The following is a 22,535-nucleotide window of genomic DNA, read 5'->3' as shown; positions in this document are numbered from 1 at the left end:
TTGATTAGTCAAACACAATCTGCCTTTTACAAATTCATGCTGGCTCTCCTTAATTAACTTAAACCTGTCCAAGTGCCTGTTAATTTTTTCCATGCAAAGCATCAGATCTGAAAATGTCTCCTCAGAGGTGTCACACCTACAAAGCGCAGTCAGTAAAGGCTCAAATAGCCACTTATGCATTAATATAACCAAATATCTGACTGACAAAATGTGAACAATTCAAAAAGGCAGCGAAAAAATGTGCTACTGAATACAAGTAACGAGCAACTTGCATTTATATCAAGTGTTTCATATCTTCTGACATTAGTTCCTGTAGCTGACAGAAATAATTGAGCAATATTATAAGATATTGTTTATATATTTTTAAAGCAGTCGTAATCCCTTCAAGAATATTTTTAAGCAATTTAGTTTGGCTCTTATTGCCTACACTTCATGATTTGAGCATGGACACATAGCATTGTTTCACAGGCTCAGTTCCCAGCACTTTCATTGGGGCAGCTGAATGGAAGTGTTTCACATCCCATGAATTACTTCTGAAGTGCAGCCACTGTTAACTAGGCAAATGCAAACAGGGCGAAGCTGCGATGCCCCACCCTACCCACTATGGGAAATATCATGCCCCCTCTGACTGCCCAGAATCCCAACAAAAAAGTGGCTGCATCGGCACCAGTGCCCCAGAACTGGACCTCGACAGATCATAACTTCCAGAAGAGGGGAGAAGGTGGAGATAATCCTCAGGAGAGATAAGCATATACTAAAATAAAAAATGCAACAGATCAATTGAGGTACATTGATTGTGGTGACCTTAGTCTTTGCTACGCACAAAGAGGACAAAAATGGCATTTTAGCTACCATAAATCAAACTGAATTAAACTATGGAACGGCAATACCAGCAAAAATATTATCCGCTATTAGAAAGGAGAAGGGAGTCTGCAGTGTACAGCTTGGTTGCTGGTGATTTCTCTCGCCATTTATAAGTACTTGCATACAGTATTCCAATTCACCAAAAAAATTCGAACAAAGTCCTGGCAATGTCATGTACCTGTTTTTGTAGCAACTCCTTTATCCTGCTCTTGTATTTGCACCTTTGTCTCATGATCCTCATCAACAGAGCCCACGTTGCCCGACGGGACAACTGTTGTCAGGAAATTGATGGTTGAAAGTAAAGCTTTTGTGTGCAGCAGAAAATTAAGAGAAGAAAATGTGACCTGTTGATTAAAAAAAATCAAAATGCAATCCATTCTATTTGTTGATAATTATAACAGATTACAACAATGCATTGCAATCGAACTTTAGATTTTGGAACAGTTGTATGTACATTTGCCTTCTGCTTTCTAAAATTATTTTTGTAATCCATGGATTTTATCAAATATATTCATGCTACTTGTTCAAAAAAAATTAAAAGCCACAGTAAGAGGGGAACATATAACCATCACTCTCAATTCATTGGCTAAGTGACAGGAAACAGAGAGTAGTGGTGAACGGTTGTTTTCCGGACTGGAGGAAGGTATACAGTGGTGTTCCCCAGGGGTCGGTACTAGGACCACTGCTTTTCTTGATATATATTAATGACTTGGGCGTGGGTGTACAGGGCACAAAATCAAAATGTGCAGATGACAACACTTGGAAGTATAGTCAACACTGAGGAGGATAGTGATAGACTTCAGGAAGACATAGACAGGCTGGTGGAATGGGCGGACACGTGGCAGATGACATTTAACGCAGAAAAGTGCGAAGTGATACCTCTCCTCATTCTTCTTACCAAAATGTAATATTAACGAAAGGGTACAATCCTAAAGGGGGTGCATGAACAGAGACCTGGGGGTATATGTGCAGAAATCATTGAAGGTGGCAGGGCAGGTTGAGAAAGCGGTTAAAAAAGCAGACAGGATCCTGGGCTTCATAAAGAGGCATAGAGTACAAAAGCAAGGAAGTTATGATAAACCTTTATAAAACACTGATTCGGCCTCAACTGGAGTAGTGTGTCCAATTCTGGGCACCGCACTTTAGGAAGGATGTGAGGGCCTTAAGAGAGAGTGGAGAAAAGATTTATGAGAATGGTTCTAGGGATGAGGGACTTCAGTTATGTGGATAGACTGGAGAAGCTGGGGTTGTTCTCCTTGGAGCAGAGAAGGTTGAGAGGATATTTGATAGAAGTGTTCAAAATCATGAGGGGTCTGGACAGAGTAGATAGAGAGAAACTGTTCCCATTGGCGGAAGGGTCAAGGACCAGAGAACACAGATTTAAAGTGATTGGCAGAAGAACCAAAGGCGACATGAGGAAAAACTTTTTTACGCAGCGAGTGGTTACGATCTGGATTGCACTGCCTGAAAGGGTGGTGGAGGCCGACTCAATCGTGGCTTTCAAAAGGGAGTTGGACAAGTATCTGAAGGAAATGAATTTGCAGGGCTTCAGGGAAAGGACGGGGGAGTGGGACTAGCTGAAGTGCTCTTGGAGAGAGCCAGCGCGGGCTTGACGGGCTAAATGGCCTCCTTCTGTGCTGTAACCATTCCATGATTCATTCCGTGAAACTGCTGCTAAAGATCTTACAAAAATTAAAAGGAAACAGCATTTGCAACAGAGAGACACAGCATTATTTTAGAAGCAGGAAAGAAACACAGGCAGATGTCTGGTTTGGGTATGCATTGCGAGTGAGCAATAGAAACGAAGAAAGAAATGCATCTACACTTCATAAATTATAAATGTTTAACTGCGTGAAACATAGTTCTATAGCTTTAGAACTTCGGAAAGAAAAAAAGAGACTTATTAGGAATCTTTACTGAGCACAAGCAACAGCAGTAAGGTGTAGTAGTGATTTAGTAAAATGGATCAGAAACAAGACAAGCATGTGTTATATCGCAATCTTTTCAACATACACTCAATTCATTACGAATTTGTCTGGATGACTTAGAAGTTGGATCACAACTTATAAACAACAGGAGGTACACCGGTGATAAAGTACAGACAGCAGATGTGAGAGATTACAAGAGATAGTTGAGAAGGTGCATCAAAATAAATGCAATGTGGAATGGAAAAAATACTTCCTCCCTATTCCCCTCATCCTTTTGTTGCAGCTGCTTTTTCACGTGGAGCTTACCACAGAGTGGCTGGCCTCCCATCAGGGTCATCTCTCAAATTCTGAGACTGCACATTGAAACAATGCTGAAGTGTGCAGATCTAAAATCTAGCATCCGTCACCTCTCCAGGGAAAACACTGGGCTGTTTGATATACTCAGAACCTATCCCGAGAGCCGTAACGTCACACTTCAGTGCCCCAGGCTGAGAACAATTATCACAGCATCTCATCAGGTAGCCAGCCTTTGCAAGGCAAGTTCATTTGATGAGCTTTATTTGAAAAAATTTAAAATGAGTGAGAGAGAAGGCCGCTGAAAATATTTCCTCCTTCATCTAGGGTATGGGTGCCTTTTTTTTTTAATAAAGTAATTCTCGGGATGTGGCCATCACTGGCAAAACCGGCATTTATTGTCCATCCCTAATTGCTCTCAAGGTGGTGGTGGACCTTCTTGAACCGCTGCTGTCCACCTGGTGAAGGTACACCTATAATGTGGTTAAGTAGGATGTTCCAGGATTTTGACCCGGTCAAGATCCTGTCAATGCATCCTCAGTACGTCGGTGCTGGAGGTAGTGAATGTTTAAGCTGAGCGTCATGTCAGCTGCACCCATTCAGGCAAGTTGAGAGAATTACATCACACTCCTGACTTGCATCTTTGGATGATCAGCCATGGTCTCATTGAATGGCGGAGCAGGCTCGAGGGGCCGAATGGCCTACTCCTGCTCCTATCTTCTATGTTTCTATGAATGTGGTGGAGGGGCTTTGGGGAGTCAGGAGGTGAGCCACTCGCTACAGACTTGTTCTAGTAGCCAGAGTATTTATGTAGCTGGTCCAGTTCAGTTTCTGGTCAATGATGACTCACAGGATATTGATGGTGGGGGATTTGGTGATGGTAATGCCATTGAATGTCATGGGGAGGTAGTTAGGCTCTTTCTTGCTGGAGATGGTCATTGCCTAGCCCAAGTCTGGATATTGTCCAGGGTTTGCTGCATACAGGTACGGACTGTTTCATTATCTAAGGAATTGCAAATGGAACTGAACACTGTACAATCATCAGGGAACAATCCCCCTTCTAACTTTATGATGGAGGGAAGGTCATTGAGGAAGCAGCTGAAGATGGTTGGGCCTAGGACACTGTCCTAAGGAATTCCTATAGTGATATCCTGGGGTTGAGATGATTGGCCTCCAACAATCACAACCATCTTCCTTTGTGCTAGGTATGACTCGAGCTATTGGAGAGTTTTCCCCTGATTCCCATTGACTTCAATTTTACTAGTGCTCCTTGATGTCACACTGTCAAATGCTGCCTTGATGTCAAGGGCAGTCACTCTCACCTCACCTCTGGAATTCAGCTCTTGTATCCATGTTTGGACCAGGTCTGGAGCCGAATAGTCCTGGCGGAACCCAAACTAAGCATCAGTGAGGTTATTGGTGAATAAGTGCCGCTTGCTAGCACTGTTGATGACTCCTTCCATTACTTTACTGATGATTAGAATTAAGCGGATAAGGTGGTAAATTAGCCAGGTTGGATTGGTCCTGCTTTTTGCGGACAGGACACACGTGGGCAATTTTCCACATGATCGGGTAGATGCTAGTGTTGTAGCTGTACTGGAGCAGCTTGGCTAGAGGCACGGCTAGTTCTGCAGCATAGGGCTTCTGCATTACAGCCGAGGTGTTGTCACGGCCCATAACCTTCACTGTATCCAGTGCACTCAGCCTTTTCTGGATATCATGTGGAGTAAATCAAACTGGCTGAAGACCAGCATCTGTCATGGTGGGGACCTCAGAAGGAGGCCGAGAAGAGTCATTCACTTAGGAGTGAAGATTGTTGCGAATGCTTCAGCCTTGTTTTTTGCACTCACGTGCTGGGCTCCGTCATCTTTGAGCATAGGTATGCGCATGGAGCCTCCTCCTGTTAGTTGCTTAACTGTTCACCACCATTCGTGACTGAATGTGGAAGAACCATAGAGCTTTGTTCTGACGTGGTTGCTGCGGGATCGTTTAGCTCTGTGTATAGCATGCTGCTTCTGCTGTTTCACATGTATGTAGTCGTCTGTGTGTTGGAATACAATTCTGCTGCTGATGATCCAGAGCGCCTCGTGGATGCCCAGTTTTGAGCTGCTACATCTGTTATTAATCTATTCCATTTGCAATGGTGGTAATGCCACACAACACAATGGAGGGTGTCCTCAGTGTGAAGATGGAACTTCGTCACTCCTACCAATGCTGTCATGGGCAGATGCACCTGTGGCAGGTATATTGGCGAGGACAAGGTCAATTAAGTTCTTCCCTCTTGTTGGTTCTCTCACCACCTGCCGCAAGTCTAGTCTGGCAGCTGTGTTCTTCAGGAATTGGCCAGCTCAGTCAGAGATGAAGCCACTCTTGGTGATGGACACTGAAGTCTCCCACCCAGAGTACATTCAGTGCCCTTGCGACCCTTAGTGCTTCTTCCAGGTTGTGTTCAACATGGAGGAGAACTGATTCATCAGCTGAGGGAGGGCGGTAGGTGATAATCAGCAGGAGGTTTCCTTGCTCATGTCTGACCTGATGCCACGAGACTTCATTGGGTCTGGAGTCATGTTAAGGACTCCCAGGTATTGTTCTCTGTAAGCTGCGCTTTGTTCTGCGCGGCCTGTTACTTTTACTGTGCTGTCCCTTTAAATTTCTGCGCATGCGCGGTACATACAATGGAACAGCTGGTGAGCGTACTTTTCCTATTGCTGCGCAGCCGTGCATCTTAGAGGGGACACTGCTCCCAGGACCACTCCCACCCAACTGTACCACTATGCCCCACCTCTGGTGGGTCTGTCCTGGCGGTGGGACAGGATACACCCAGGGATGGCGACGGAGGAGTCTGGGACAATGGCTGTTGCTTGACTAGTCTGTGGGACAGTTCTCCCAACTTTGGCACCAGTCCCCAGATGTTAGTGAGGAGGACTTTTCAGGGTCGACTGAGCTGGGTGTGGCTTTGTCCTGTCCTAATTCGATGCCTGAAGTCAAAGAAACTGTATTCAACAAAACAGCGAACGAGCACAGCTTTTCAGTTCAACACGCAGACATACAAACATACAAAGGCACATGCCTTTGAGACCATGAAACAAGAGAGATGCAATGATTTTGACAAGGATGATTAAGAGGTGACATTAACCTAACACAAGTATCACAGCTGAAAGGCACACTGGCTCCCTTCATGAAAGAAAATGTGTTTGCTCCAATTAAATTCGAATGATGCCCAATGTTATTCTTTTAATCATAAAAATCAAAGTAATTCCCCACAAACTGTGTACAGAAGAACAAATTACATTAAAAAAGTGATCGCCAAGCCACAACGTTTTAAAACTTTGCAGCGATCTTGCAATGTTTACTTGGTGCTGATTAATGCTGAGCAACGTACACTTTCCAGCCGCTGTCACAAGGTTTGACGTGTGCAGCTGACCAATCTCAGTGGCAACTCCGCTACCCAAGTAATATGAAACAGGTGGCAGAGGAGAATGAAAGGAACCACGCCAGATAAATGTTGCTTCTCCTCTGAAACTCAAACAGGGATTTCCAACAACTTCTTCTTCAACATCACAGAATTTGGTGCCAAATTCTTCATTTTAATGCAATCATGTCAAGTCAATATTTGGAACTTTAAGTGCACCAAGATCATTGCTTGGTGCAGGGTGGAATATTTAAGGATTTAAATGAAATGCAAAGAGATTTTATTGTTAGGAGAGTGTTGTAATTTTTCAAGCTTTGACAGTTAAATTAACAAACTTTTTCCTTAGACAAACACAAGAGAAAGTGTTCTTAATGTTGCTATGATCTCACGCAGCCAACACCGCTATTCTACATAGAAGTAGGCCAAATTCCATCCCTTTGTATGGTCTGTGAGCTCAAAGCAGTGATATCTATAGACCATACAAAGGGATGGCATTTGACCTAGTTATGAGCTCACGCCACTAATGTACTATACATATAACCAGAATAAATGCCATCCCTTTATACTGTATTGCACACCATTCAATTAAAATGTATTAATTTGACCACTATTCAGTCTTAACCTATAAATGATAAGTGAGTCACTTTAGGAAATCATACACCCTATTATATCTGACATTAACAAATAGATTACATTTACACCGAGTTCAGAAACTCGAACAAATGCCCTTCAACAATTTTTAAATACGTGAATGTCGTATAACCAAAAAAATAAATGGGATGACATTTTCTTTATTCGTATGAGTCAGTTTTGTGGGTTTTTATTTCCTACCATCAAAAATTCATGTCCTTGTGAATAAAGCTCATGTTAGGCCAGGTTTCTAAGCGTTACTCTTATTTGCCAAAACAAATTTTGTAAGGATTCGCTGTTAAACCAGTGTTCTCCATCGAGCCATTGTGTTTCCAAGATATTGTCCAAATTGTTTTGAAACAAAGTGCTTACCTTGAGCATTTGTTGAGTGCTGTCGTAATTCGTTTTAAAATGTGGACCATTTTTATCAGCCTGCAACAACATTTAAAAAAAAATTTAAATTTACTTCAGTACTGACATACGAAGAGCAAATGCTGATTAATAGGAACTTATATAAAAAGATTTGTAACTGACTGGAACCACTACATCTATATTTTAAGTATAGGCTAAGTTTAATGGAAGAATAATACATAACCTTAATGTATTCCACTTTCAGAAGATCTGAACCTGGTGTATCTGCACAACTGATCAAATGAAGCTTCTGATTTTGGTCATCTGGAGAACACAAAGCCACCAAATCCAGTTTTAGCATATATTGTTCATAAAATATATAAAGATTTAAAACATTACTTATTAGAACACAAGAATTAGGATTATGAGTAGGCCATGCGGCCCCTCGAGACTGCTCCACCATTCAGCAAGATCTTGGCTGATCTTCGACCTCAACTCCACTTTCCTGCCCGATCTCCGTATCACTTGATTATTAATGCAAGGCTGGGGGAGCTTACTCAACGTCAAGTTATTTCCCCACATATATCTATGTAATTAAACCTTATGTAACGTTAACCTTGTATTGGTTACACAGGCCCTAAACCAACCGATCCAAGTAATCTTTTCCAACTGGCTTTGGCTTCCATTTTTCTTCCCCACTACAGACAGCTCATGCAGCTAAAAACATTACATAAAACTGAAAAATAACTGAAAATGCTAGAAATGCCTGCAAAACGTTACCCTGCAAATGATTATCCACTCTCTCCAGCACCTGGAGGTTAAGCTCAGAGTCCCGGGCTTTAGGAGTTCCAGTCCTGTTGGCAATTGTGCACAAGGGATGAATCAAGGAGTTCCAGTCCTGTTGGCATTGTGCACAAGGGATGAATCATGGAAGTTGTGGTTTTCAACCTCTTCCTGTGCAACTGAAAAACTCAGAGCACCACAACTCATGTTGTACAACAGCCAAACAGAATTACTCAGCTTGACCAGGGATCGGTTGGTTTAGGGCCTGTATAACCAAGATAAGGTTAACGTTACCTAAGTTTTAAGCTGGGATTGTTCTCCTTCGAGCAGAGAAGGTTAAGGGGAGACCTACTAGAGGTATCCAAAGTTATGAAGTGTTTCCTCTGGCAAGTGGTTAGTAGCCAGAGGTCAGAGATTTAAAATAATTGGCAAGAGAACTGGAGGGGAAATGGGGAGAATTTTTTTGATGCAGAGGGTAGTTATGATCTGGAATACACTACCTGAAAGAGTGGTAGAATCCGATTCCATAGAACTTTCAAAAGGCAATTGGACATGTACTTGAAGAGGACTGATTTACAGGGTTCTAGGACTAAATTGGGCAGGTTCTTTCAAAGATCCGGCACAGGCATAATGGGCTGAATGGCCACCTTCTGTGCTTTAAGATTCTAGGATTCTATGACTTGCTTTCACTGGAGGAAGAAGTCAGATAGACGGGGGACATGACCCAAGTCCACATAGTACACTTTTTGGCAATTGTACCAACTCCTCTTTTACCTCAATATTTTCTCCCCTTTTTGCATCTCCCTGGACGACTAACTGCAACCAAGGTGTTGGGTGAGCCACATGCATGTCAGGCCTCCATCAATGCTGTTATGAAATATCAGTCAAGAGCCACACTCGCAAAACAGCCACAGGTGACCCTCAGATTTTCCTTCCCCTTGCTCTCCACCCCCGAGGCAAGTCCCCAGTCTCCACTTCGAGGAACCCCACAGCAATCCAGCCAAGACAAGGAATTCAGCAGTGTGAAGAAGTGAACCAAAGCTTCACCACTCCCTGGCCTGACAAATTACTACTTCAATACCATGTGCGACCACATCACTATTATATCACACACTCGGGTAAGAAGTTTTCAACGTTTATATATTCAAATTTTATAGTTCATTTAGGATACGTCGGGGGAAAAATTCAGTTGGTAGCGCCACCCGTTAGCACCTTAAGAGGGCGCTAAGTGGGGCACAAACCAACTAGCGCCCGGGCACGGCAATATCTTCGCCTCTCGCAAAATTGACTGGACATTTTGCGGCGGCGCTAAACACTACCGCCACGATCTCCTGCGCCGCCAGATCGTGACGTCAGTCGAATGCGCAACACCCCAGTAGTGCCCCGGACTGGAAATTGAGTGGCGCCCCCTCCCTAATGCCTGCCGCTAGCAACGACAGGTTGAGGGGAGTGTTTTGCAGTCGGGAAGGGACTGGGGGAGCGCTATTTAAAGGTGACCGCTTCCTGCCTTTTTTTGTTGGTGACATTTTTGCACCAGGCATTCTGAGAGAGAGAGAGAGAGAGAGAGAGAGAGAGAGAGAGAGAGAGAGAGAGAGAGAGAGACTGACTGCTGGAGAGATTCTACACTCTGAAGGAGTTTTGCATACTGAGCAGCACTTTGCAGGTTCATTTTGATTTGCCCTTGTATCGATTTAGAAGAGGCTGTGGGGGCTGCACTCTGAGCTCTTTCCCTGGGTCTCTCCATTGTTCTTTCCAGCAGATTTGATGTACCGGTCTCTCCAGGCCGAGACTCAAGGCTACAATGAACAGGATGTGGATGGAGACCAAGATCAACCCTCCCCTTTAAGATAAAAACAGAAAATGCAGGAGAAACTCAGCAGGTCAAGCAGCATCTGTGAAGAGAGAAACAGAGTTAACGTTTCAGGTCGATGACCATTCATCAGAACTCCCCTTTAAGAACTGGCCGGTGCCGGTGCCGGTGCGTCTGTGTTCCATTGCTGACTGACATCACATGAGCTTCGCCAGTGCTGTGAGTTAGCGCCTCGCTCCTCGGCCTTTGTGCCTTAAGACAGGTGTGAAGTGCCTGATTTACCACTCCAATCACCTCCAGGGGCGATAAAAGCCAAGTTTGCAGTCGGAGGCGATAATTAACGCCAGGCGCTAATCTTTGCGCCTGGCCGATAATTGCGCCCCAAATGGGGCGATACCGAATTTCTCCCCCTTCATCTTTTCACAGAGAAGTCTTTTAATTTTAGAATTCAAGTTGAAATGAGTTCAACTTGCTCACAGTGGACATAATTATTGGTCAGATTCTATACAGCAACATGTTGAAGATTTTTCAAAAATTGGAGTGCTGTAAATCTTTTTTTTAAACTTACTACTGAGATTATAAAAGTTGAGGCTCTGCTCGTGGAGCCTTCTTCCAAACATTTTGAAAATTATCTAAATTTAGCATCTAGAAAAGTTAAGAGGCGAGATACTTACCAGGAACTTCACAATAATCCAAGGTGATTTTCTTCAAATACGATGTAGATGTTAAATCAAATGTTCTAATGTTCACTTCAGTACCCAACTGAGACACACTGAAAACGAGCAGTGGCTTCTCCTGGTCTTCTTGCCTCGTAAGTTCAACAACTACCTACAGGCAAGATACCAAAGGGTTTCCTGTTACTGAACATCTGAGCACAATGCAACACAGAGTACTCACTACAATAAGCACACACTTCAATCCGCCTGTAGTCTCAATGCACCTTCCAGCAACATGCAAGGAGCAGAGACTTAAATGACTGCACATTAAAGCCACAACTTTGAATTTGTTTGACATCAAAGTAATTTGGCATTTCATAATAAACCCCTCAACTGAGGTAAAAATATACCAGTGTTTGGCCCTGGAGGGAGGGGCGTGGGAGAGACAATAATATGAGGGGCATCAAATGCAAGAAACTGGGGATAAGCATGGAGTGCCTAAGTTACTTTACTTTGTGTTCTTTTTGTAGATTAAAATCCAACTACCAAACAATAAATAAAAGAGGCTACGGCAAAATATTCCCTCGTTATAGATCATACACAGGTGATGCTGGTCTTCAAGAATTACACCTATAAACTCAGATCACACAACAAAAATTAATGTTGTCCATTAAATGATTGCACGCACTTGGTTTCAGCCATGTAATATGGTAGGCTGTTGAAAAGAGGCCATTATCTTTCCCACAGCATCTCCCATGGCTAGTTTCACAGCAATACCAACAGTTTTCTTTCCCAGCCAGGAATGGTGCACAGCACCAGAGACCAGGATTAATGTAGAGAAATGCCTTAAAGTGAGGAGCCACATTTCAAAAACAGTCCGTACTTCCAAAACAGAAAACCACATCTACATTTAGGAAAATAACTCATGTTGGCCAAGCCATCTGTTCTAAATCACCCATTATATCATTCACAAAAATACAATATTTATACAAAAGCATGTTTTTAAACGAGGGCACAGAGTAACTGAAATATAAAGGAGTTCAATGCTAATATATTGAAAATGGTTTATACCTCTTTAATTTCGAACTTCAGTTGGAGATCTGTGAGCTCCTCACTCAGACTCTCAATATCCTCTTTCTGAAGTTCATGCGGTGGGGCATCGCCAGCTGCCATTGTTAGTTTACTTGGCAAGTCAACTTCTGCTTTTGCATCAGAGAACTCTTCTTCAGATGCCAGTGAACCTGAGAAATAGGAAGATTTGCAGTTCAGGTGCATATACTTGAAAAGAAGCTATTACGACTGCATCAAGAGAGTTTTTTTTGAATTATTCAAGATATAAAAAATTTTTAGACAACTAGCAGAGCAAGGAAATCATTACTGCTGCCTGCAGGACTTGGCAAAACTGCATAAAATCAGATAGCTGCATGGTGCAAGTGGAGAATCCACTGGATCGCTCACTGTGCGTAATCGTGCCCGAACCAGAAGAGCAGCAATCTGAGAATGTGGATTTCAGGCAAAAATAAATACAATTTGCAGCAAAGGATTTAATTAAATTTAAATTATTTATTTCTTCAATTACATGGTAATAGAACAGTTGCATCACAAAGCCAGTTGCAAAAAAAAACCTTTCTTCCACAGAGGCATTTGTGCCCAATGAACAAAATGTATTCCACAGTATCACTGGGAAACAGTTACTCCTCCCGGAGGTGATTTGTTGCATCATTGCACCATCACACGACCTCCACCACCTAGAAGGACAAGGGCAGCAGGTGCATGGGAACACCTCCAAGCCACACACAACACACCGACTTGGAAATATATCGCCGTTCCTTCATGGTCGCTGGGTCAAAACCCTGGAACTCGCTCCCTAACAGCGCTGTGGGAGTACCTCCACCACACTGACTGCAGCGGTTCAAGGTGGCGGCTCACCACCACCTTCTCAAGGGAAACTAGAGATGGGCAATAAATGCTGGCCTTGCCAGTGATGCCCACATTTCAAAAACGAATATTTAAAAAAAACACTGCTTTTTTTGAAGTACATTTTCCATAACTGACAACAATAACCATGGTTGCCCAATAGCACACTACACCGACACTCCAGTATGTCTCAACAGTGAATAGCAGAACACAGCCTTGTGTCCACAGTCCTGCACACCGCAAATTACCCATCTCAACCATCAACTGTGGTGCAGCATTAAGCAACGGCACTTTCCCACAAGGAGGTAGTGAAGGAAAATGAGAGAGAGAGCAACCTTAGTATCTTTGCATGCTTCCCATCAGCTGGTGTCCAAGCACAGTTGGTGAAAGCATCAGAGCAGGCTGCCCATCTGTTCTCTCAGCCAACCATGGCAAAGGTAAGGGAAAAAAAACTCAAAATAAAAACTAGTCAATCTTTGAAGTTTATTACAGGCAGGCAGTGAGATGGAACAAAGAGTTCCAATTATACAGAGTTATCCAATCCAATTGTGAGGTGCAACTTCTAGTCAAATAATTAGTGTAGAAATTTTCCACGAGTTGGTGTTGAAAATCCACTGAGGATCCAAGTTTCAATGAAAATCCTCACATCAACAGTCACTGACCATCACACACGGGATTTACTTAACCCAGGGGAGTTCAGAACAAGGGGGCATAACCATATAATTAGAGCTAGGCCGTTCGGGGGTGATGTCAGGAAGCACTTCTTCACACAATGGTTAGTGGCAATCTGGAACACTCTCCCCCAAAAAGCTGTTCATGCTGGGGGTCAATTGAAAAATTCAAAACTGAGATTGATAGATTTTTGTTAGGCAAAGGTATTAATGGATACAGAACCAAGGCGGGTAGATGGAGTTAATTTACAGATCTTCCATGATCTAAAAGTCACCAGGACTAGATGGGATGCATCCTCGGACGCTGAGGGAAGTGCAGTAAGAAATCGCAGAGGTACTGGCCATAATCTTCCAATCCTCCTTAGAAACTGGGGTACTGCCAGAGAACTGGAGAATTGCAAATATTACGCCTTTGTTCTCTCCCCGTACCCCTCGACTTCCTTGTAGTTCAAATGTCTGTCAATCTCCACCTTGAATATATTCAATGACTGAGCCTCCACAGCTCTCCGGGGTAGAGAATTCCAAAGATTCACCACCCTCAGAGAGAAGAAATTTCTCATCTCAGTCCTAAATGGCCGATCCCTTATTCGGAGACTGTGACCCCTGGTTCTAGACTCCCTGAATTTGCCCTGACAAGTCATGTAAGAATTTTGTATGTTTCAATGAGATCACCTCTCATTCTTCTAAACTCTAGAGAGAGTATAGGCCTAGTCTACTCAATCTCTCCTCGTAGGACAATCCCCCCCCCATCCCAGGAACCAGTCTGGTGAACCTTCGTTGCACTCCCTCTATGGCAAGTATATCCTTCCTTAGGTAAGGAGACCAAAACTGTACACAATACTCCAGGTGTGGTCTCACCAGGGGCCTATATAATTGCAGTAAGACATCTTTACTCTTATACTCAAATCCTCTTGTAATAAAGGCCAACATACCATTTGCTTTCCTAATTGCTTGCTGTACCTGCATGTTAACTTTCAGTGATTGGTGTACAAGGACACCCAGGTCCCTCTGAACACCAACATTTCCCAATCTCTCACCATTTAAAATACTCTGCTTTTCTATTTTTCCTACCAAAGTGGATAGCTTCGCGTTTCTCCACATTATATCCCATTTGCCATGTTCTTGCCCACTCACTTAGCTTGTCTATATCCCTGTGAAGATTGTGAATAGCTGGATTGAGGGTTGGATAATAGACAGAAGAGTGTGCTTGGGCCTGATCCTGGAGATACCCCGCTAGTTACAGCCTGCCAACCCGAAAATGACCCGTTTATTCCTACTCTCTGTTTTCTGTCCATTAACCAGTCCTCAATCCATGCTAGTATATTACCCCCAATCCCATAAGCTCTCATTTTGTTTAATAACTTCTTGTGTGACACCTTATCGAATGCCTTCTGAAATTCCAAATAAACCACATCCACTGGTTCCCCCTTATCTATTCTGCTAGTTACAACCTCAAAAAATTCTAACAGATTTGTCAAACACGATTTCCCTTTCATAAATCTGTGTTGACTCGGCCCAATCCTATTGTTATTTTCTAAATGCCCTGTTACCACATCAATAATAGATTCTAGCATTTTCCCCACTACTGATGTCAGGCTAACTGGTCTGTAGTTCCCCGTTTTCTCTCTCCCTCCTTTCTTAAATAGTGGGGTTACATTTACTACTTTCCAGTCTGCGGGAACCGTTTTAGAATCTATGGAATTTTGGAACCTTCTTGCATTTCAGGCTGCACCGTCCTATTCCTCCTCAGCCAATGGCAGTGCAAGTGAAGCACTAAATGTAATGCCCATTTCAGGGCAAATACTCCATGTTGAAGCTCGGTTCTGTACCAGCTCACCAGTCAGTAAAACAGAACATTAGGCGGCCTCTGCTACAACTCCAGCTTTAAACAAGGATTGGAAATGTGCTGCACTACAAACTAGGAGCCTAGCAAAATGATGAAAGTTGAAATTAAAAAACAATTTTGCCAGCATTAGAAGGGCTCAACAAGATCAGTGCCGATAACCATTTCTTTATAGATGCACATAACAGCACAAACAACCATTTGCCGACTTTACAGTGAACTGATCATCTTGGGAGGATTTTGAAATCGGTGATGCAGATACACAGTAGGTTAAAGGAACAAAAGACTACATATATTGTACATCAATGCCTGAACAGCCCACATAGATTTAAAAGATCTTGCCTGACAAAGCTGCTCCATTTTGACAGTCATTACAATTATGCCTAAGGTAGTTTACTGAATAGGATAAGAGATACAAAGCCATTAGGAGTGTTTAAAATGCTGGTCCTTGCTAGGCTGGGATGTTAAGGTAGTAGAAGGGTAAACTTAATGGGCTGAAAGGCTTTTTTCCACCCCCCCCCCCCCCCTCCCCCTCCCTTGACTGTTCTTGTGCTCCTGAAATAGCTAACATTTTCTAGCCTGTCTGTTGCAATAGACCAAATCTTAAAGATGTTCTTTCCCAATTTTGCACCTTATTAATGTAAAATGCTTTGCGAGACAAATCAATGATTGCAGCCGTTGTGCTTGGAGGGAATAGCACAAAAAAATCATGTCACTGAAATAGCGCATCAGCTCACGCATTTTTAAATGTTGCCCAATTAATTAGGAGTACTGGAGAAAGCAGAGTCAAATTGCACTATTTGTTCACTAAAAATTTGGCAAGCAGCTTATGTTTTACAGGAGGTATTTAAAAAAAAATGAACTTTACAGTTTTGAATAACATTTACTGTGTCAGTTCACAATTTGTGAAAAAACCTAAATACTCGAGGCTTACTTGAATCATCAGCTTCCAGCGCTGCTGAAGAACCGACAGCTACTAGACTGGGGTCAAACACCTTTCCTGATTTTGCAGGTAACGACATCTACAGACAAAAAATGTAGAAGCTTGTGTTAATTGGCCAAGGGGCACGGATTGAGGGACAAGTCTACAGTTAAGTATAATTGTCCAAATAAAACAATAGCTTCAATAATCAACGCATCGAAGCTCCTTTTAGACCTTGTGTCTTCACTCCATTGTTCTCTCTACAATGTCACTTCACGCTTATGGACTGAAAGGAGCACGAGTTTTCACTGAGGTTATAATGGGAAAGTTAGTAAACACACACCTAACATTTTCCAGCAAGATGATCTATTTTTCCAGCACATTTTTAAAATAATAGAATGCATTAAATAATTGCTGAAAGAACAGTTATTTGGGAAGAAATCAGATTAATATAGTTCTGTTCAAAAATATTTTTAAGAAAGATAAAGCACATTTCAGGAAGGGATGGCAATTAAATTTGGATATTTGATGACACGCCACATTTACATTTTCAAACAGTCACAAGTAAACTGAATTTGCCCACATTCCCTTCGTCACCACGTACATTGTAAAATAATCGAGAGTGCATGATGCAAGAAAATGTTGACTGAGCTTCCCTGGAGTGCTTCATGATCAGCATGCTAGAAGTGTGAGGGGCACAAACAAAAAGTTACCACCGAGCTCAGGTGAGTAGAGAGTTGCCTTTAATGTTAGAGTAAAAAAAAAAAATCAGGGATTTTTGCTGTAAGCAGTTATTTGACAGGTACGACTCATGCCAATATGTGGGGTCTTGTAGTTTCAATGTTGCTTTATCTTAATATAAAACAGAAAAATCAGCAGGGGGTTAAAAGCACGACTGTGTCCAATACTTAAAACATACCATAGAATCTTTCCTCCCTTTTTTTGTAGACTGATACAAGTTGGCATGAAAAAGGCCAATATACAGGAAACTCTTTGGTATCTGGCACCGACGGGACCGGCGTGTTGCCGGTTGATTAAAAATTCCAGATGGCGGAGAGAGTTAGCTACAGAGGCTATTTTTAACAAACAAAAATTTAAAAAATCAAGAAATGCGCAGTGTACAGTAATTGGCGGATCGGAAGAGACTACCGGCAGCGCGGGAGACCCAGACTCCTGTTATTGAGGTGTTCGGACTCCCGACAGCGCCAAGAAGCCGAGTAGTGGCAGTTTGGAGAACTACCCCCACTGACTAACTCGGCCACCGCAGGAGACTCGGACTCGGCAACATTGACGGTTATTGAGGTGTTGTTTTCGGAGTATGAATTTTGCCGGTTAATAGAGAATTCCGGATATTTAGGTGTCGTTTAAATGAGAGTTTCCTGTAGCAGGGAAACATAGCATGCATGCGTGTCTAGCGACTGTTGGGATTGCATAATTAAGAAAAGTGCAGTCAAGTGCCAGTGGACAAAAAAAAAATTCCCACAGCCGAATACTGTATACATTTGAAGAGCTGTGCTGTGCTATTTGAAATGCAGGTTTTCTGTGAGGACACAACCTGATCAGAATCAGAGACAAGTACAGGAAACTCTCTTTTAACCGGCACCTAAATAACCGGAAACCTCTGTTAACCGGCAAAATTCAGGAGTAGGTTCAGGTAAGTTTTACTTCATATTAGTGGCAGTTCCTGGATCTGTGGCTGTGTAATTGGGGTTCGTTCACTTGTTGCTAAGCAACAGGGACGCTTGGTCCGTGGCCGGAGTTCCTGCACATGTTGCTAAGCAACAGGGAAGCCTGGATTTGTTGCTCTGTACGGTTGCAGTGCATTGGAAAGTATAAGAGATCACACCAACCTTTGGTTTGATGGGTGATCTGGAGGACGACGAACTCTGAGGAAAGGGAATGCTATCAGCCAGCTCACAAACACTTCCGATTTTCTGATCTGACATTCTGACATGGAGTAATGGGAGTTCACCGGAGACTTTAAATCTGAAAAACAAACACTTCACTGTTGGATTCAATAGACAAATTCCAAATAAATTACCAATCAGCCTAAACCACAACAGTATCAAATAATTAAAAGCCTACAAAAGCAAAAATACTGCGGATGCTGGAAATCTGAAATAAAAACAGAAAATGCTTTAATTAAAAGCATTTAATTACCACCAGATCACAGCGAATCGCAGAATGGACTAGGGTAGATTTAGGAGCCTCTCGCCCAACAGAAACAGGGAGGTTGCTCCCTGAAAATGGTGGGACTGACTGATCACCCTGATCCTGCCGTCGCTGTGGCCGCAGCAATCCATCCCCGGGTCCATTGCTGGCTGGCCAGAGTGACCCCGAGTCACGCAGGAGGCTCATTTAAAACGAAAATCGACTTCTTATGATGTACAAAGGATGGCGATTGCCATTTCAGGAGGGCACCGAGTGGAGCATGCGCTGCACCGGCTCTGTCCAGTATGTTGGCAGTCCAGCGGAAGAGGATCCCACAGGTTTAGTCTGCGCTTATTTTTGGGGGGGCCGGGAGGAGCAGGAGGGCCCCTCCAGGCTCCACAAAACCAGGCTGGGCCGCTGTACTTCAGGCACTGTCTACCTCCATTCAAATGGACCAGGCCTACCCTCGGCACTCAGACGGCCAAGTGGCGTACTCCGGGCACTGAATAGTTAATATCTAGCCCACTGTTTTCGAATGATAGAAGCATCGTGTCATGAACTCAATATGTCACTGAATAAGTCAAATTCTATTATGATTACATGGTGTTCCAGGTTTTTTGTTTAAACAGTGTTTTGGGAACTAAATATTGCAAATGTTCATTCTTCTGTGAAAACTACATATCAGTAGCCTTGCTTATTCTTGCATTCTTAAATGAGTGCTTTTACTTAAATATATTCCTGTACCTACATAGTTATTTCCTCTTTTTTTAAGCTGAGGAAGCACAGCAAGATGGTTTGCATACCGGGTCAGAGGTGAGAACCTGGCATTTAGCAGCACTGGCTCCGATCCTGGGCTTTGGAAGTTTACAAGTGGGTGGAGATGCTGGAAATCGGCAACTCTGGGGATGGACTGTAGGGCAGGGCTCATTGATAGAAGTGGGGGGAGGGAGAAAGAGGGCAACAGCCTGACAGCATGGTTGGGGGAAGGAGGGTTTCCTGGGTTTGGTAATAATGGCTTCTGAACACTTATGCGAAGGTGTGCAAACACTGAATTATTCTGAGCTTGTGATTGGGTCAGGTGCAACACCTAGGTGTGGTAGAAATAGCACCAAGTGAACTTTCTACAAGGACATGGAATGTGCCATGTGTAAAATGTTTGAATATATTAGTTACATATTCAAACATAATTACACACGTGACTAGATGGCAAGTATAAGAGCTAAATAACATTCAAAAAGATCTGGACAAATGAAGCATATGGGCTGAGGAATAGCAATGGATTTTAATGCAGGTGGAAGTAATGCAATGCACATTGGAATCAGAAATCCGCAAATAGTGTACATTAACAAAGCTGGCAAATGAATTTGGGAGTATCCTTCATTCAAAGTGCAAAGCTGACTTAAAGCCATCAACTTAGCTGATCAAATAATAGTTGATATTACTCTACAGATGACATTTGAAATAGTGTGCACAAAATTGGGCATCTCATCTTCAAAGAGGTACTGATGCGGTAGAGAGGGTTCAGAGAACAGCGACAATAATGATTCGGATCTTGGGTTCCAAGCTGCACCATAGATGTGCAGTTGACCTCATTTTGTAAGGAAATTGTAAGGGGATATGATCCAGGCCTTTTACATGCTGAGACATTTTGCTGGTGCAGGCTCTTTGCCTTGGACTGTCCTAACAGGTTCGAAGATATCAACCTCAAACAAGACCAGGCTAGAATTTTAACTCTTCTACCAACTTCCCCACTTAATTCTATGCTTTGTTGTGTTACAGTAAGCAATGGTATCACTTACCTTACAGCAGAATCAATGTATGATCCTTGTAGTGCCTCACTAATCATACAGCTCAGCAAAGTAAGTGTAACTAAAAACTCTCGATTAAAAGGTACCTGCCCAATTTTTAACCCCCACCCCCGCTCACCTACACTTTCACCAAAACTGCTGCTTCCACGTGGTGACATATTTACAGAGTCATTTTCATGTAAACATATACCATAGGTTCTGTATATATTACTGAAAATTTTAGTTCAATGTTATAGACCAAAATGAAACCACAATGGAGCCTATGCTGAACATACTTGGGCATCCTGGTATCTTTCTCCACTAGGGCTCTAGAAAGCTGCACCTTGACATCCATAGGTTGCAGTATGTGCTGAGATGAGGAGCACTGTTTCCGAGCAGACTTCCAATCTTGACCTGAAGTAAAAGTACAATTTTTAAACTCAATTGAAATGATAATAGTATAATATACAGACAGAATTAGATATAATGCACTCTAATCTCATTCTCAAAAAACCTTGATGACACCTTCCTACATTAAAACAATTACTATATACTTCAAAGGTACTTAATTGGCTGGAAAGCGCTTTGGGACCTCCTATGGTCGTGAAAGGCGCTATAGAAATTCAAGTCTTTCTTGCATAATGTGATTTCCTTATTACCTTTTACGTGCAAATAATTCTTCTGCAGCTGGTAGGTTATATTTAATTTCACTTTTCTGATTAATCCATAAAAAGACCAAAATTGGCTGCCATGCTTACCTACATAACAATGTAATTCAGAAAGTAACCCAGTGCCATAGGGTCCACTTCAATCTCTGAATCAAAAGCATCTGCCACACTCCACTGAGGTCAGACTGGTACCTGCAAATTACTGAGTAGAAGTAGAACTTCCTCCTGTCTTAATGTAGCACCGTCTGCTTCATTACCATTGCCAGGGGCCATCAGTTTTGCCATCAATAAGACCACCAACTCAGGGTCCCCTAAGTGATAAATATAGGTTTGCCTCACTGATGGCCCGCTGGCACCCAAGGTGATATGCTCCCACCAAGTCACAAAACGGTGGCAGCAGCAGCTGCAAATATGCATCTTTGTTATGGTTTGGAGTTGAAGTCACTCCTAGATGACTAAAGCAAATTCCTTGTGGTTCAGGAATGGCCTAAGGAGAGAGTTGCAGGAAAACAGAAGTCTCCCAACTCATTTTCCACAGGGGAATCCCAGAAAAAGGACTTGAAACTACTGATGAAAGCAGAGCACCAGAGCTGAAAGTAGCGGCCCGGAAGCATTCACGGCCGCCCACCGGAAATTGAGTGGTAGCGCCCCAAAGGGAAGCGCGGCGCTACTGGAGGCACCCCGCATCCCTCTTGGGGCGCTGCGACTGAATATCGTGGCGCAATGTGCCGCTGCGCCACACGCTGCGGCACGTCGCGCTGCTGTATTGCAGGCCTTCCTCCCCTTCTTAAAGGGGAGGGGCCTTGTGCAGCGCGATCTGGGGCCCAGCTGGGCCCCCGAGGATCAGGAGCCCAGCTGGGCCCCCAAGGATCAGGAGCCCAGCTGGGCCCCCGAGGATCAGGAGTGCAGGCAAAAGAGCCCGGCACCAAAGAGAAGTGCCGGGCTCTTGGAACGAAGCCGTCACTCCGCGGGGGGGTTCAGGAGGCCGGGGACTGGAGCGCAGGCAGGTGCTGGCAGGCAGCCAGCGAAAATGGCCGCCCCACACCTCCTTTAATTTGCGCCTCCCCGGCCGCAGGTAGGCCCCCCTGAACCAGTCGGACATAGCGTCCGGCGGTAAATCAGGGGCGCTGCCAAATATTGCGGCCGCGGCGCTGCGCACACCGATGACGTCATCGGTAGCGGCGCAGCGCTAACGGTTAGCGCCACCACTAACGTCACGCAGAATTTTGCGCCCTCTTAAGGCGCTAACGGGTGGCGCAACCTACTGAATTTCTCCCTCAATGATTTTCCGCTCAACTATTTTATGACATAATATTCTTCATTGTTGAATAGGTATCCAAACCTTGTTATAAATGTGACCATGGCTTTACAATTGATGAAAGGAATGGCAGCAGTCGCTGATGTAGGTCTGTCCTTGAAATGTCTTGGTTTAGCCTATCAGAATTGTTGTCTTCATTCTCCTGTCTGAATCTGGCATGAAGAACTTCAGTAGTTTGAGCTAATTTTCGAGCAGCGTGAACAAATATGTCTTGCCATCATCATTGGTTCTGCCTGGCATTGCTGAGACTTCGATTTAATCCAGCAATTCAAATGTCGAGTCCAATCCTATGCTGGCTTCCAAGACCAAGTCTCGTGTAGGGTCGACGTTGGTTAATTTGGTGCTGTTGACACTTTGGCATTCACAACATTTTCTCTGCACTGGACCAAGCTGGGACAAGAGGGGCTTGCTGTGGTTATCACCTTCATTGGTGCTGCTTGGGATGGGTTGGCTTTGTGTGCTAGCCAATCCTTCTATTGTTCCCTGATTGGTTGGCACTGAGGCATTGACATGGGCCAGTGTTAGGGACT

At 43.5% G+C, this 22,535-nt stretch overlaps 1 protein-coding gene across 3 annotated transcripts in view; it reads right to left on the bottom strand.

Annotated features, from left to right (window-relative positions):
* vps13c (vacuolar protein sorting 13 homolog C) overlaps positions 1-22,535 on the bottom strand; it is a 339,126-nt gene that overhangs the window by 199,073 nt on the left and 117,518 nt on the right. For all 3 annotated transcript variants that reach the window (XM_085972079.1, XM_085972080.1, XM_085972081.1), the window contains 8 exons: positions 20,316-20,433; positions 17,932-18,067; positions 16,094-16,181; positions 11,800-11,969; positions 10,747-10,900; positions 7,724-7,803; positions 7,501-7,560; positions 1,043-1,208 (listed from right to left, as the gene is read on the bottom strand). In XM_085972079.1, coding sequence (XP_085828205.1) covers positions 1,043-1,208; positions 7,501-7,560; positions 7,724-7,803; positions 10,747-10,900; positions 11,800-11,969; positions 16,094-16,181; positions 17,932-18,067; positions 20,316-20,433 — 972 coding nt within the window. The remainder of the gene's footprint in view (positions 1-1,042; positions 1,209-7,500; positions 7,561-7,723; positions 7,804-10,746; positions 10,901-11,799; positions 11,970-16,093; positions 16,182-17,931; positions 18,068-20,315; positions 20,434-22,535) is intronic.

This window comes from Somniosus microcephalus, chromosome 32 (genome assembly GCF_052327205.1).
Source record: "Somniosus microcephalus isolate GS21.2 chromosome 32, FLI_Smic_1.0, whole genome shotgun sequence".
Taxonomy (NCBI): domain Eukaryota; kingdom Metazoa; phylum Chordata; class Chondrichthyes; order Squaliformes; family Somniosidae; genus Somniosus; species Somniosus microcephalus.
Note: the sequence above shows the minus strand (reverse complement) of the source record. Positions and strands in the feature narration are given on the sequence as shown.